The following is a 15564-nucleotide window of genomic DNA, read 5'->3' as shown; positions in this document are numbered from 1 at the left end:
AAGAAAAGGTACATCCATTTAGCTGTCGATCACTTCTCCAAAGCGCAAGTGAATTTATTAAACTAATTGAGAAAATTAAAAAAATGGGTCAACCTAAATTGATAGTTGCTGATAAATACCTCAAATCAACTTTCTGAATACTTAACAAATAATAATATTTGTTGTAATATTATGCAATGTTACATTTACTAAACTTTAGACTTAGAGATCAACAATTGCGATAGAGAGAATAAGAAAAAACAAAAGACTCATCCAAGATTACCTGAAGATAAAATTCAATATTGTTTTATAAATAATGATTTTCTGTTAGTTAGTAAGTAATAATTAGTTAGTCAACGACAAAGTCAAAGTTGATCAGTAAAGATCAATTTACGATTCCAGTGAAGGGCAACCAAAGTCGGTGTTTAATTAATATTGTTTAAATGTTTAATGAATCTGTTTATCTATTTAATAAATAACATTTTACAAGAATAAAATTCGTGAATAAAGATTAGTTAAAACCTATTAATTGTTGTGTTAATTTAACCGGGTCAAATACCGCGTCAGTGAAGACCTTATTTGACCCTCAGTTCGATAATAAAAATTGATTAATTGTTGACATATTGAATAGCCAGTGAAGGCTAAAGGTGAATCATCAACAAATTGTGCTCAATATAAGAAAATTCAACACCTTTTATTTTTCATGTAATTTTTATATTACAATATCTATATTAGTTTCATTCCCAAATCTGCTCCCCAATGTAATGGGCTCTGTGAAAAAGTTGGTGATACAATAATTGACAAAGTTCGAGTCAAAATGATTAGTAATAATTACCGTTGTGGTTGGGTTAAGTACATCCAACGATCAGTAATACAATCACTCACCCCATTCAACTACTCAATTTATACCTTATTATTTAATCAAGTGTACTTTACCTCCTAATTGCTCTGAGGTTAAATTTCCTCCACTGAATGAAGCAATAGTATAAAATACCATGAAAATATAAACTTATTTATCAACAACATCATCAACTTCATCAATTGAATCCAAATGATCTGGTTTTTATTGTAAACCGAAGTGGTATAAACAAATCTGAATTATTGTTTTGTGAACATGAGTTTCGATAATTTTAATTTTTCTAAATTAACTTTAGTTAATTTTGATTCAATGATTAAATGTGAAGGTGAAGTATTACCAGCGTTCAAATTAAGTAAACACTTTAAACTAATTAAAGCTCCAGAAACCCACTGATGTGTCGACTTTAATTGTAGTGAGTCAATGACCAAGGAAGAAAAATTATCACCTAAGCTAAACTACCGCTACATTTGTAACAAGTGCAATTAAGTGATCAACATGGCTAAATATACATGGTTTTCTGGAACTCGGCTAGATGTGTCGATGTCGCTGAGGTTAATATTTTTTTGGACCACTAAATGTACACGTATTTATACTGCTAAGATCCTTGGACTTAATAAAAACACCGTGACTAATTATTTCAACGATTTGCGACAATTGTGTATAAACAAGTGTAGTGACAACAAAATTAAGATTTGCGATCATGGTCACGAGATGGAAGTTGATGAGACTAAAGCCTTTCACCGGAAATCCCATCGTGTTCGTTTGTTATTCAGTGAGAGAAAAAAGTCTTGGGTAATCGGTGGTATTGATCGTGCTACTAATTCGTGTTTCGCCAAACTAGTTTCTGACAGATGAGCAGATAAAACCAAAGAGTTGATTATGAGATGGGTTAACTCATACACACGTTTGATCACTGACAAGTGGAGATCCTATCTGTGTCTCACTAAGCACAATTATATTTTTGATCAAGTTAACCATTCCAAGAACTTTGTTGATCCAATTGAACCTTCAATCAACACTCAGAAAATAGAGAGACCCTGGAGATCACTCAAGATCTGCTTGTCTAAAAGTGCAAATGAGAAAGGTCGGAAAAGTTACATCGAGGAGTAGGTTTATCGAAAAACTTATTTCTCTAAAAATTTTGGTATTCACTTTTCGATTGTGTTATAAGATATTGCTGATTTTTATCCCGGTTGTTTCTTATATTGTCGTAGATTAAAATGAGAGACTGAGAAAACTCGGTAATTCACTTTAATATTCAGATGTTTGAAACCGTTAGAGTTTGAATATTCCACAACGATTCTCAGGATGTTACTTCCCGTTGACTTAAGATTGATAAAAATAACCAAGTGACAATTTAATATTTATAACCCAAAATCAAATATTTATTGTGATTAAATGACTACCTCTTGAACTGACAAAACCAAATTAACTGCGAGGCTGAAAACGGTATATATGAAGGTGATTAAACATAAGATTAAATATGGGGAACACAAATGGGAACAAAAAAACAAGGTAACTTAATTAAAGTTAATTAATTAAGACAAGGTTATCATGAGATACAATAATTTCTCTAACAGAAATTTAACACAAATTAATCTTAGATTATAAAAATATTGATCTAATTTTCCTAAAGAAAATTCTCTCTTTTATACCCATTTTAAAAGGGATATTATTAATAACTAATTACCATTGGTTAATTGTTACAATTTAAGGGGAGAGAGACCAAATTACTCATTTGGTTAATTGAGATTACGGTTGGTAGTTAATCAATGGTAATTGTTGTAGTCAAATTGAAATTAAAAGTTAATTAAAAAGAGTTAGTTAAATTGAGGTTAATTAATTGGTTATTTTCTTTTGAAAATAATTTTCTGATTAGTTACTCATCTTTGGTTATGAGAGATGATGAATTAACTAATTTTGTCTTTCCCTCTATGGGTTAGATAAGTAACTGTTTCGGAAAGTGAGTTGAAATTTCACTTCACCACAATATAAATGAATTGAGTTAATCGATTAACTGATGAGGATCAGTGTGAAAACTAACCAAACAAAACTAACATAAGCCACTCCTTCCACCATTAACTAAAACCTTACCTAAATAATTGATAAATACGCAACTAATATTTATAATGTAGCTAAAACTGAATCTCCATTAACTATTGAAGAAATTCACTCTAAACTTAATTCCAATCAAATCAACATAAACTAATTTAAACAATTATTCAATTCATTTCCTTTCTAATTCTTTATTATTAATTTTTTTATATATGTCATTATTATTAAAACCTAATTGGGTTACGTTTATTATTATTATTATTATTATTATTATTATTATTATTATTAATAAAATTTCAATTCATTAACCAATTCATATAACACAGAAACTACCTAACCCATTACCTTCCGTTTTCCACCCTAAGTGGAGGGATGTAATGTAATCTTAAGTTAATTCAGTCGTTCCATTTGAATGTCTCTCATTTTAAAGTGAGAACAAAGATTGGAAATTAATATTTATTATCAATATTAACATAATTTTTTTCATCTTCAATTTCTCGAAACCCATTTTCCTTGAAAACGATATCACGTGACACGATTACCTTTTTTCTCCTGATCACAGACCTTATAGCCTTTGTGGTAGTCACTATAACCAACAAATAGTTGCTTCTTTGATATAGTATTACCAAGTTTATCCCTAAAAATTTCGAGATACGAACGAAATAAATACAACCAAATACCTTGAGATGATTGCAATCAGCTTGATTACCTGACCAGATTTCATAAGGAATCTGTCACTGTTTTCATGGATAACTATTGAACCGGAAGTCAGACACTCAGAATTTAGTACATATTATTCTCAAGGTCAAATTTACTAGTCAAGGTCATAACTACACAACCAAGGCACCCAGAAATTGAATTTTTACACTCGACATCATCAGACCTATATGTATACATGGTATCAAAAACATCGTTCTAGAAATTTTTTGACATGCTGTAGAAAACTTTCTCCATACACTCCTATGTAAAAATGGATATTTGATTACCTGTATCTTCTGAACCAATGGTTTCCGCAGAAATTCCATCAATATTTATGACCATGATGTTGAAGGCTATACACAGAAAAAGTTTCAAGACGATTTTCGAACGGTGGTGTTCTAGAGTCTCACCGCCAAACAACTTCTTCATCTTCATCATTTGTAACAATATTACTCTCTGGCTGATCATCAATTTTGAAAAGTCCATTTTCTTTCGAACAACAAAAATAATATTATTATTACGAAAGCCACGCACAGAATCATTTTCAAAAATAACTTTAACTATTTTTTCAACAATTTTCGAAATAGAAAGTTAATTATGTTTTAATTCAGGTACGAATAGACAACCTGTTAATCTGATTCTTTTTCTATTCCGGGCAATTTAATCATAATATCACCTTCACCGTGATTTTTAACTCGATTACCATCAGAAAGAGTTACTGTTTTAGCTTCACTATCAAATTTGGGAATAAATTAATATTATTAAACATATGATAAGTTGCCCCAGAATCAACTACCAACCGTTACCAGAGACAGACACATCATAAGCCATAAGAGCTTCGAACTCATGGACATTATTAGCTTTAGGTTTATCTTCATTGTCTTTCTTTTCTTTTTAATATTTATTAATATTATTAATATCAACACGGCAATCCTTTAAAATATGACCTATTTTACCACGTTTAAAACATTTACCTTCAAATTCTTTTGATTTACTTTTAAATGCTTTTCTTGATGCTAATATTAATGAAGTTCATCCAATTAATAGAAAAGAAAAAAAGTGAAATTAAATGAACCAGATTATCATTATATTGCCATAAGGATATACCTGTTTTTCGGATTTATACCTGTGATAAGTGATATTTTTCAATTGGATAAAAGCCGTATTAAGGATTTATTGTACTTTATTCGTTTATGGTGATAAAAATTTATATAAAATTATTTATATTTATATAATATTAAGAGATTTAAAACTTTCATCCATCGTAAGTGACTGCTAATGATTACCTCATTTGATGAAATTCAAAGTCATATTAACAGATTTAACATCCCTTGTTCTGTTATCCAAAATCAACTTGCCACAAAAACATATGACTTTTATGGGACAAAGTTTTTGATACAATCAATAGCAACTATTAATTTCGGACATGTTTTCGAACTTGAATCATCGACAGATAAAATGGTTTTGAAGGTGTTGAAAGCCGGGATCGCCTCAACCGAAATTCGATTCCTAAAAAAACTTGATCATGAGAATATCGTGAAATGAATCCGAGATGAAAAAGATTACGGTAATGATTTTGTTTTTGTCGATTTTTGTGGCCAATCACTTACCAATTTCATGGGAAATAAAAATGATCGTTTATCCTTGAAAGACATTAGCTGCTTGATGAGCCAGTGTATAAAAGCACTCGATTATATTCACAACAAAAAAATAATCCATGGAGATTTAAAACCATGTAACCTAACAGTTGATGCCCGGAAGATATTGAAAATTATAGACTTTGGTGTAATGGTGGTTTTAATGTCAGTGAAGATGATCCTGGTTATTACACATTGCACTTCTGTGCCCCTGAATATTGGTCGGAAAACAGCTGTAACAAAAATTATTGATTATTAGTTTGTTGTTTGTCGTCTGAGACGTTACCATGATGATGACCATGATATTCATGGTCATCAATGATTGTCACGATATTTTATCGATTAGTAGATAATTAGAATGTTCTAGAAGGTGATCATGATCAGTATCATGATCACCTTCGGTATTATTGTAATACATTGTATTCATTCATTGTAACTATTCATTCCCCATTCCCTCTTCCCTTAAGTAACATCAAAGTAAAAGTATTAAAGTTAAATCTTATTGTTATTAATTGTGATATTTAGTTGTATTTTAAAGTGATTATCGAAACAATCGTTTCACAGCAGAGGAACAAAATATGTATAGCCGGTATCAGTTTTCGTCTTATTTAATGAATTACCTTGATGGGACGATGATGATAAATACGTTGTAGGAAATTGTAACAATTCAAATGAACTGTAATGAAGATACACCTGATTATCTATCTTTTATCTTAAATATGATGATGTTAAATGATTCGAAGAAAAGATACTCAGCTAAAAAACTTTTGAATTGTAAAGAAAATGTTCTGTAAGTAATTAAATATTCAACCCATTTTGAATCAATAATAATAACAATAACTCTAGCCCAACGTCTCGGTATCTATTAAGTGGCGCGCATTTTTCCTGATCAAATTTTAAACTATTGCCACTTTTGATTAAAAAATTAATTTCAAATTTCGATTAATGCATCAAAGTCAACTTTATTTAATCAAATTTTTCAATCGAGTTCATGACAATCAGTAAACAATATTTCTACATGGTCATTACAAATCGTTTTTTCGCATAGAGCGCATTTTTTAGAGCTTCTTCTATTCATTCAATAAACTTTGGAGCAAATGTAACAATTGGCGCGTTTTCCTGAGCTTCGGAAATTATTTCTATCAATGACAGGTGTTCTGTCTATCTGCAAGATATTATTTATTATTGATCTAATTGTAAGTTTCAACGATGGCGCATTTAATCTGCTTTGAATATGCTTTTTTATCAGAACTAACCCTGGATTTTTCAAAAATCTAGACACTTAATATTAGACAAAGCAATAAGACGAAAAGCTTTGAACACATCTCTTTGGATAATCACTCGCTTTACCTTTGATAGAGTTACAAACCTCTTTAACTGTAACAATATCGTACAAATCATTCTCCTTGAGAATAAGTTCAATCTTGAATCTCCAATTCGATTTTCGATATTAATATTTTGTTGTCAAGCTCCATGACCAATTAATATTAATATTAAACACAAACGATCTAAACACAATCACAATTACCCAGGCAATTAACTAAAAACGAGCTGAGCCTATAATCTGTTGTAAATAAAGATTGTTGAATGGATTGATCATTACGAATCAGAAAATTTTTAAATTAAATTAAATTAAATATGATTAAAGGTTATATAGTAGACAAAACAACAATTATACTTATTATACTTTATTTATACTTAATTGTCATTATCTTATCATATGATATTATGTATATAAATATAGAAAACCGGAATTACTCAAAAACGTGGGGATCTAGAACTAAACTGAGCACAACGTTGAACTCGTCATAAAACGTTGCATCTAAAAAATTTGATACGATTGGTGCATCATGGTGTCCCAAAAAAGTTACATTTAATTCCCAAGGGAAAAATAATTTTTTCATTCTGATCAGTCCGTAAGACTCAGCTCACCGAGAGCTTTCGATTGATACCTATTTCGAAAAAGTCCGAAAAGTTCAGCAAAAAATCCCACATTTTGGCTATCCTCCTTCGTTTACTTTTGATTGCCTAAATTTGTATTCAAATAATAAGAATAATTATTGATTAATAATAATTTAATTAATCAACATCGATAAGCATTTGCTTCAACAGTCATTAACAATCAACAATCAAATCATCATAATCAACAACAATTGATGTTAATTAACGTAAATTAATTTTGTCAACCTGTTGTTGTGGTTGATCAACATCAACAATGACAAAAAATATCTGTCCACAATTATTAGTTAATTAATTGTAGGTTGAGAGAGAGAGAGAAAGATCTTTTTCTTTTTCTTTTTCTTTTTCTTTTTCTTTTTCTTTCTCTTTCTCATTCTCTTTGTTCACTTTCTTCTCTTAATATGCCAGAGCATCCATTTTAACTACTAATTACTCTTTGGTTAATATCATTGACATTTTATAACCAATCCTGAAATGTTTTCATGGTTAAATCAATTGTCTTGTCAAATAGTTTTAATCAATTGTTTGATACAATCAAAACTGCATCTTAATCATTTTGATGGTGATAACAAAAAGATTCAAATCAAATGATAACAATTAAACTGAAAAATACACAAGTATATGTATTGAAACACTACATTGTACATTGAAACAATTTAACTGATTACATCTTATCATCAATTAATTCACGGATTGTAGATTAAGACAACCATTAAGTCATCATTAAGCTATTATTAATAGTTAATTGCTCGAGGCGCATTTTAATCATTAATTGCAGTCATCTTTTAATCAGCGGTTTCGTGTTTTTGTACAATTAGAATTGCAAGTAAACAGGTTGTTTGTATTTAGTTTTTTCATTTTGATTTTCAGTAAGGCTAAATCAACAATAAGTAAATTGTCAATTTAATTTGAATAAATCATCGTTAAAATGACCAACACAAGTTTTCACTTCCTCTTGACCACTATGAATGCGTGAGTATTTTAACTGATATAAACGGTTATCGTTAGGATTTACTGACCATCGTTGATTGTGCTTACATAGTTTACTAATAATTGTATTTCCGTGTCCTCATTTTTTTTTACCTCTTTGTACTGTTGCAGATATGGACCAGTCAATGCGACACTTGGTTTTGGCGAAGTTCTTACCCGCCATGGACACAAAGTGACCTTTGCTCATTTACCGAAGTACGAAAAGGCTGCTACTAATCGTGGGTTCGGTTTCATCGCATTCAAAAAGGAACTTTTTCCAGAAAAAAATGAAGATTCTCTTGTTGAAACGATCGACAAGACTATGGAAAACTTCGTCGCGATCCGATGGTTCGATTCACTAATTTTACTCAACAGGATAAAGAGAATATGAATGACATGAGTGCTTGGTTAACTCTTCATGAAGCTCATAAAGAATTTCTTAGTCGGACGAATATCGATGAATTTGATGGCATAATTCACGATTGTTGTGATCTTACTGGTGCTATTTTCTCTACGGGTCTACCAGTGATCAACTTACACTCTTGTAATCCACTTGGACTTTACAATAACGGACCACCGATTCAATTTGGTTTATCAACATCATCTGATCGTAAACTATGGGCAGAGATGAGGAATCACCTTCTCGATTCCCATGAAGTTTTCATCACTTGTATGAATGAGCATTTAGCTAAAATCGGTCGACCTCCGGTCTTTCGTCCTACTCGACTTTCCTTACCCTTGACCAATATCGGCTTCTATCATTATCCCAAGCAACTTGATTACACCGAATGTGAACCAATTGAACCTGGTTGGCATCGAATCGATAATTTCATCAGATGTTCCGAATCAAAGTGCTTCGAGATACCCGATAATCTGAAAGATAAACCTGGTTCATTGATCTACTTTTCCCTTGGATCAACTGCTTCAAACGATATTCAATTAATGCAAAGGATGATTGATACTCTTGCTAAATCACCTCATCGATTTATCATTTCAAAAGGATTTCGAGGAGATCAACTTAAATTAGCTGATAATATGTGGGGAGATAATTATGTTGATCAAATTGCGGTTATTCAATCAGTTGATTTGGTTATAACTCATGGCGGTAACAATACCTTGATGGAAACACTTTTATATGGTAAATCGTTGATCGTAGTTGGATATTATTTTGATCAACTGGATAATGCTCAGAGAGTTGTGGATAAGAAGATCGGATTCCGAGTTAATCCATGGGAATTTGATGAAGATTATCTATTAGATTGTATTGAGAAATCGCTTGTTGATGATGAGATGAAAAAACGAATCGTTCAAATTTCTGAGACCATGAAAACTTCACAAAGTTCATCGGAAGCGATCACCATGATTGAAGAAGTAATTAGAAAACACAAATCATCATCAACCAATTGATTTTATTTCTCTGATTGTTATCGTTCAAATTTCGCTCATCAATTGATTGTTACTCACTTTAAATTGACAGTTTATCAACTGAAAATCTGTCACTTTATTTACTCTGGTTTGAGAAGGGATTTAATTTGGTTTCAACAATTAAAGTTCAATTATAATTATTTTCTTATTATCTTTCTTTTAAATTCATTTACAATCATCTTATAATTGCGATCAAAAATCTCAATTTTATCAACTGAATTGTCACAATTTAAGTAAACACATTAATCTGTAGTCGGCGCTATTTGTTTACTTTTTTGTAACAATCAGCTGATTGAAAATTGATTTTAAAACAAATTTTGTTATTTACTTGTTGGTTTTTATATTTACTTTTGTGTTGATTGTAATCAGTTAATTGTTGATTTAATTTCTTTTCCATGTTTTTGTCTGTCCTTCACCTTTTTCCATTATCTCTGAACTTTTTTAGATTATCTTTATTGTCATCAGAAATGTCAACTCAACGACAATCTAATTGCAGCTCAGAATTTAATAGTAATTGTATTTTCTGTCAAATTGTTGGTAAAAAAAGCGAAGCTTCAATTAGATATGAGGTGAGTTAAATTATTGCTCATTCTATCATCACAATTAACAGTTAATTGTTTCTCTCTTAATCAAATTAGGACTCTAATTTTATCGCTTTTGATGATATCTCTCCGGCGAGTGATGTTCATATATTAATCATTCCCAAGAAACATATTAAAGATGTTAAATCATTAACTAAAAATGATCTTTCACTGGGTAAGTTAATTGTCACAATTAACTAATGGTTCAACTCTAATTACTTTCATCATCTTGCAACTCAGTTGAAAACATGAAGCAAATCGCCATTGATTTGGTCAAAGAAAAACAATTCAACATGAATACTACAAGGTAATGAATGGAATCAAACTTAATTGTTATTATTTTATTTTCTCTAATCAATTTAATTTTAATTTTCTAGGCTTGGATTTCATCTTCCTCCGTTTAATTCAATTGGTCATCTTCATCTTCACTTGATTTATCCGACAAATAATATGACCTTTTTGAAAAGAGTTCAATTCAGACCTGGATCTTGGTGGTTCACTGAGGTTCGTAGCAATTAAGTTACAATACTGGACAATTTACTAATTGTTTCTATCTGATTTAGATTGAACCATTTTTAGACTCATTAAGAGCATCAACCTAAATCCCGGAAATTTATTGGTCGTATTATTCTGATTATAAATACCATAACAATTAACACAATAATCAATTTGATAATTTTAATAACTAATCAATTGTAATCAGATTTTATTCAATTCAAATAATTTGCTAATCAGAAAACATCGAAAAAAGTTCATTTGATTGCTCTGAATCTCATTATCGGTGGTGATTTTTGTTTTCTAGAAGATTTTAGTGGTTAATCGCTGCAATTAACTGATCTTATTTCAAAAGATACAATTGATTGTTGACTGAAAGAATAAAGATTTTTATAACCTCAATCAAAATGTCCTCAGGCAATTTTGATCAACAATCTTTGAACTTTTTTCTTCCGTCGGTGGCAATTACACTCGATTGCCGACATATTAAACTTGGAACACAATTCAGAGCTATTGATGTAATTTCTCACATTTAATTGACCTGAAAGGGTAAATCGATTCACAAATAGTTTCCAAGAGTTAATCATGCAAATGGACAGAAAAACATGTGATGATTAAGATGAAAGAGTTTGGTGATTGGAAAATTATTCTGGTTGTAAAATAATAACAATCAACACAATAATTAATTTCGTTTAAATTGTAATCAGATTTAATTCAATTCAAATAATTTTCTCATTCGTTTGGTTTGAAACAAGTTACACTACTATTTTTAAATTATTGCAATAAGTTATTAGATATTTTTTTTTCATAATTCACAAAGTTTTTCTGGTGCATTTTTATTTAACGTCATAAATTGTGACACCAGAAAAACAACAAAAAAAAGTTCATTCAATTACTCTGAATCTCATTAGTATACCAATCAAATAGTTTAAATCATATTCATATTTTTTGACGATTATGATTTTAAACATGTAACAACTTTGAGATTGTTTTTCCTCCTTTTGCTTAGAATTCTAGATTAATATTTCAAATAGAACTAAGTGATAGGCGACTATTAAATATTCGAGGCTACAGTTTTTTTTTGAGAAATAGAGAAGAAGAAGCGAAAAACAAACAATGGAAACTACAGATTTGTAGATAATGAAAAAAAAGGTGAGTCAGATGAAACTCGGTAAAACTTGAAAAAAAGAACAAAAAATAAATTCGATTGTAAAAGTCATGGGATGGCTTTGATTTGCATTTCCTTGTATTGTGCAAAAACTGAGACTTTGTCCTTAAGTTGTTGACAAAATTGAAGAGCAACAGTGAATAAAACAAGAACTTCACTTAACCATGGAATTGAAGTTTCAGCCTGTAAACAAATAAAGAGAACACAGAAAATAAATAAAACATCGATAATCAAATTAAAAAATTGACAGGGAAATTAATATCTCTTACCTGGTACATGTCCAACTTCAAATTTCCATGAGCATCTTTAAGTTGATGATAAATTGCACAGACTAGTTTGTGGGATTGAATGTAAAAACTAATAGCCAGATCGTTTGGAATGGAAGGTTGAAATGATTTCTGATAATAGAATAAAATGAAAAATTAGAAAATCATGTTGATAAAAGTAAATTAGATTAGTAGACGTGTCAATTGTTATTATTCTATTACCATATTACGACTGTTCCTTAATTCGTCAATTGTCTTGGTTTTAGGAACAATCAAGGAGTTTCTCCCTTTATGTAGATAGCTCATAATAGTGTTTATCATCTGAAGTAAATATAGAAACAGATAAATCAATTAGGAGAAGATTAAAATAAATCAATCGATAAAGAGCGAAAAATTCAATCTCTACCTGAATAACCTCTTCAGCTGAATGAAAGTCGAACTTGTTTTCAGACTCAATGTACCTAAGAGGTGGAGGAGATGATGATAGAAGTGATAGAGCAGCAGCAAGATGATTGGCCGCATCTTGGATCTTTAAGGAGAAAGAGAGAGAGAGAGTGAAAATTAAGAGAGTGAAGGTTAATTAACTTGCCAAATTTCAATAAGTTATCATGAACTCACTTGGTGTAGTTTCCATTGACAATCATTTTGGATGAAAAATCTTAGACTAGACGCTGTATGTTTAGGCAAACGAATGTTAATGTCCTGGAAAATAAATATAACAGAAAAAAACAATTCATTAGCTATTAATTAGTAATATCAAATGTAGATAATGGTTATTGATTATCTTTACCGCTGCAGTTATATCATCGGCCATGATGGTAGCAAAAATTTTCAATTTATCAGCATGAGAGGCGTTGGTGCTCATCAAAGCAAACTTTTCAGTCTTAATTAGAGAAGGAAATCCTTCTACATCATCAGTGAACCTTCGAGAACATTCCTACGAGGGAGAGAAAGAAGAAATTAAAAAATTCTATTCTAAAATAAATTAGTCAAATAAGTATTATGAACTTACAATGATTAACTGCTTCAGCTGTTCGAGGATAACATTGACTTCTTCATTGAGTAGCCATTGGAACTCCAATTGCTTGTGGGTAAAAGAAATTATTCTTATTGTTAAATCGATTGTTTTAAAGTCGGAAAAATAGAAAATCACTTACCAAGGAAGATATTTCATCAAGTTCCATGATATTATTTCGAGATTTTTGTTTTCTCTCTAGAAGATTTGAGTGATCATACGAAGAATAAGGTTGAGCTTTTTAATCCGATACTCTTTTTGAGCCAATAAATTGGAATGGATTTTGTTTAGAACAAAGGAAATTCTTAATTGTGAACTAGAGGATAAAGAGATCAGACAAACTGTGTAATAGTCTGATTGGTAGTAAAGGTGAAGGAATGTTGAATGATTTAAGGATAATCAACTTGAATTTCCAATGGTGATGATGAAATTGGAGGTTGTTATTGCAGCAACGAAATTGGAAGGCTGAGTAACATGAAAGAACCGTTGGTAACGATGATAAGCTGATGATGATGATGATGGCGATGAACCTTATTGTTGACGTATTGGGATGAAACAAAGATTATCTAATTCAATATTTGTTAATGTAAATAGATTTTTTCTTTGATTAGTAAAGAGGTTACCGAAGAAATTAACACGTTCTGGTATAGAAATATAAACGCCTCTTCCTCCTTTCAAACACCAAGGTGATCAACCCAAATTACCTGTTAAATGACAATAGAAAAGACAATAATTAAAATAAACTGTAAAAAAAAATTCAATACAAAAAAAAGGTTAAAATGAGGATAAGAGAAGTGAATTTCCTGTTGACAACACTTTAAAGTAAACCAACAAAAAGATATATTCAAATGTAATTAGCCTGTAATATCAATCAATGTTATTTAGGTTTAGTTTAACAGGTAATTGTGAATTAATCTAAAATCAATTGAGACAATCAAAAAAACTCTCAACAATTGATATTGAAAACATGACTAAACAGTTATTGTTACTCTTTGGGTATAAGAGAGAAAAAGGAAAACAAAAGAGTTGAATAATATTACTCATTAAAAAAGAGACGATCAAGAGAATTTAAATATTAAGTATTGTCATTAGAATCCATTGAGGACAATTAATTGTTTGGGAATAAGAAATGGTCACAATTAAATAAGAAACGTTAACTTTAAATTGTTATTCAATCAAAACATGAAGAATAGAAAAAAAACCAAAGTAAAAAAAGAACAAAATAAAACAAAACAAAAAGCAAATACGTACCAGTGATTAATCACCAACGATTATAAGAAAACGCAAAATTAAAGGTTAATCATTAATTGGCCAGAGAGATGAAGCAACTGTAAAAATAATTAATTGGAATCAGTTAATTACAATCAATGAACATTTAAAGTTGAATTTTGTCTTCTTCTGGTTCAGCGTTTGTTTGTTTCAATGGAACTCAAAATGATCACTCAATGTTCTCTGTCTATTTCTCTGTCTATTATTCGTCTTCTTGACAGTCTCACAAATAGAAAACACAATTTGTAGATTAGTTAATGTTCCCCTTGTTTTGGAACATTTTAAAAAATTTTTTTATTTACTAAAGTGAATCAATTTTGTCTTTCTATTTGTGTCTGAATAAGAATCCAAAGTAAAGTGTACTGTGAAAAGAACTGAACAATTTAAGCTAATAATGGATCTACATGCAACCCTTGGCTTCCCTGATAGAACAAAAAGCAAACCACCGTCGAAAGAAAGATACATCGAAATCATGTCCGAACTTGGCATTGACCCGAAACGATAGTTTTACCTTCGCATTTCACTGACCCAAAGCCTGAGCAATTCAACTCTGATGACTTTTTATTGTGTGGTGATGATGAGGTTAATGTTTATTTCTATATTCCCATTTGCAACTGCTCTCATCGAGCGCCCAAGAAAATGTGCCTACTTTATTACAATAGATGGAATGAAGATGAGATAACCAAAATTCGGGTGACTCAATTTGATGAGCTTAACTTCAGAATTGACATTGTAATGAAGAAATCGACCAGGAATAATCTGGTTAAAGAGAAGGGCTGATGATCTTTAGAGAGAGTCATTATCCTGGTTATGACCAACTGGGAGGTGAATTTAAGGTTGATTATGATAACACTAGGATTCAGATGGCTCTAAGTAGAGTCAAAAATAGCGACCTTCATAAGTACATGCTCTACCTTGAAGCCGCAAATCTTGAAAAGGTCAATAGATATCTTTTAAACCTAGCAGTGCATCGTCACTATATCCCTAGAGGCAGAGGTGATGCGAAGACCTTGAGATTATCGATTCGTTTATAAAACTAAAAAGGACACTACTTATGATTAGCCTGATTAGTCTCAAATCAACTCATTAATCATAAGTCTCTTTATCAAAAGGCTGTTAAAAATATTCTCGTTGCCTTTTCCTGACTCAACTAATATCTGATCTAATCTTGAAATCCAATATATCTAA

At 30.5% G+C, this 15564-nt stretch overlaps 3 protein-coding genes across 3 annotated transcripts; 2 read left to right on the top strand and 1 right to left on the bottom strand.

Moving 5' to 3' along the window:
* Positions 1 to 7944: 7944 nt before the first annotated feature.
* On the top strand, positions 7945 to 9733 carry LOC128394950 (UDP-glucuronosyltransferase 3A1-like). The gene is given in 3 exon segments (XM_053355327.1): positions 7945 to 8160; positions 8290 to 8474; positions 8477 to 9733. Coding segments are annotated over 3 exon segments (1317 nt in total). The 5' UTR covers positions 7945 to 8116; the 3' UTR covers positions 9565 to 9733.
* Positions 9734 to 9840: 107 nt separating this feature from the next.
* On the top strand, positions 9841 to 11074 carry LOC128394954 (adenosine 5'-monophosphoramidase HINT3-like). The gene is made up of 5 exons (XM_053355331.1): positions 9841 to 10151; positions 10221 to 10338; positions 10404 to 10470; positions 10541 to 10667; positions 10727 to 11074. Exons 1-5 carry the CDS (start codon positions 9978 to 9980, stop codon positions 10763 to 10765), a joined length of 525 nt encoding a protein of 174 aa, XP_053211306.1. The 5' UTR covers positions 9841 to 9977; the 3' UTR covers positions 10766 to 11074.
* Positions 11075 to 11344: 270 nt separating this feature from the next.
* On the bottom strand, positions 11345 to 14548 carry LOC128394952 (protein rogdi-like). Its single transcript, XM_053355329.1, has 9 exons — positions 14359 to 14548; positions 13250 to 13811; positions 13105 to 13176; positions 12883 to 13029; positions 12711 to 12794; positions 12499 to 12621; positions 12315 to 12413; positions 12096 to 12224; positions 11345 to 12009 (listed from the first exon to the last, which is right to left on the bottom strand). The coding sequence occupies exons 2-9, from the start codon at positions 13274 to 13276 to the stop codon at positions 11875 to 11877; spliced, it is 816 nt and encodes a 271-aa protein (XP_053211304.1). The 5' UTR covers positions 13277 to 13811; positions 14359 to 14548; the 3' UTR covers positions 11345 to 11874.
* Positions 14549 to 15564: the final 1016 nt, after the last annotated feature.

This window comes from Panonychus citri, unplaced genomic scaffold (genome assembly GCF_014898815.1).
Source record: "Panonychus citri isolate SS breed McGregor unplaced genomic scaffold, ASM1489881v1 Contig00140, whole genome shotgun sequence".
Taxonomy (NCBI): Eukaryota; Metazoa; Arthropoda; class Arachnida; order Trombidiformes; family Tetranychidae; genus Panonychus; species Panonychus citri.
Note: the sequence above shows the minus strand (reverse complement) of the source record. Positions and strands in the feature narration are given on the sequence as shown.

Bases quoted from the DNA above. Each gene is read 5' to 3' on its own strand.
- LOC128394954 (XM_053355331.1), top strand. From the start codon at position 9,978: ATGTTTTTGTCTGTCCTTCACCTTTTTCCATTATCTCTGAACTTTTTT. The intron at 10,152-10,220 runs GTGAGTTAAATT...TAATCAAATTAG, and splicing joins AAGCTTCAATTAGATATGAG to GACTCTAATTTTATCGCTTT. The intron at 10,668-10,726 runs GTTCGTAGCAAT...TATCTGATTTAG, and splicing joins GATCTTGGTGGTTCACTGAG to ATTGAACCATTTTTAGACTC.
- LOC128394952 (XM_053355329.1), bottom strand. From the start codon at position 13,276: ATGGAACTTGATGAAATATCTTCCTTG. The intron at 12,795-12,882 runs GTAAAGATAATC...TTTATTTTCCAG, and splicing joins CCGATGATATAACTGCAGCG to GACATTAACATTCGTTTGCC. The intron at 12,225-12,314 runs GTAATAGAATAA...TTCTATTATCAG, and splicing joins TAAGGAACAGTCGTAATATG to AAATCATTTCAACCTTCCAT.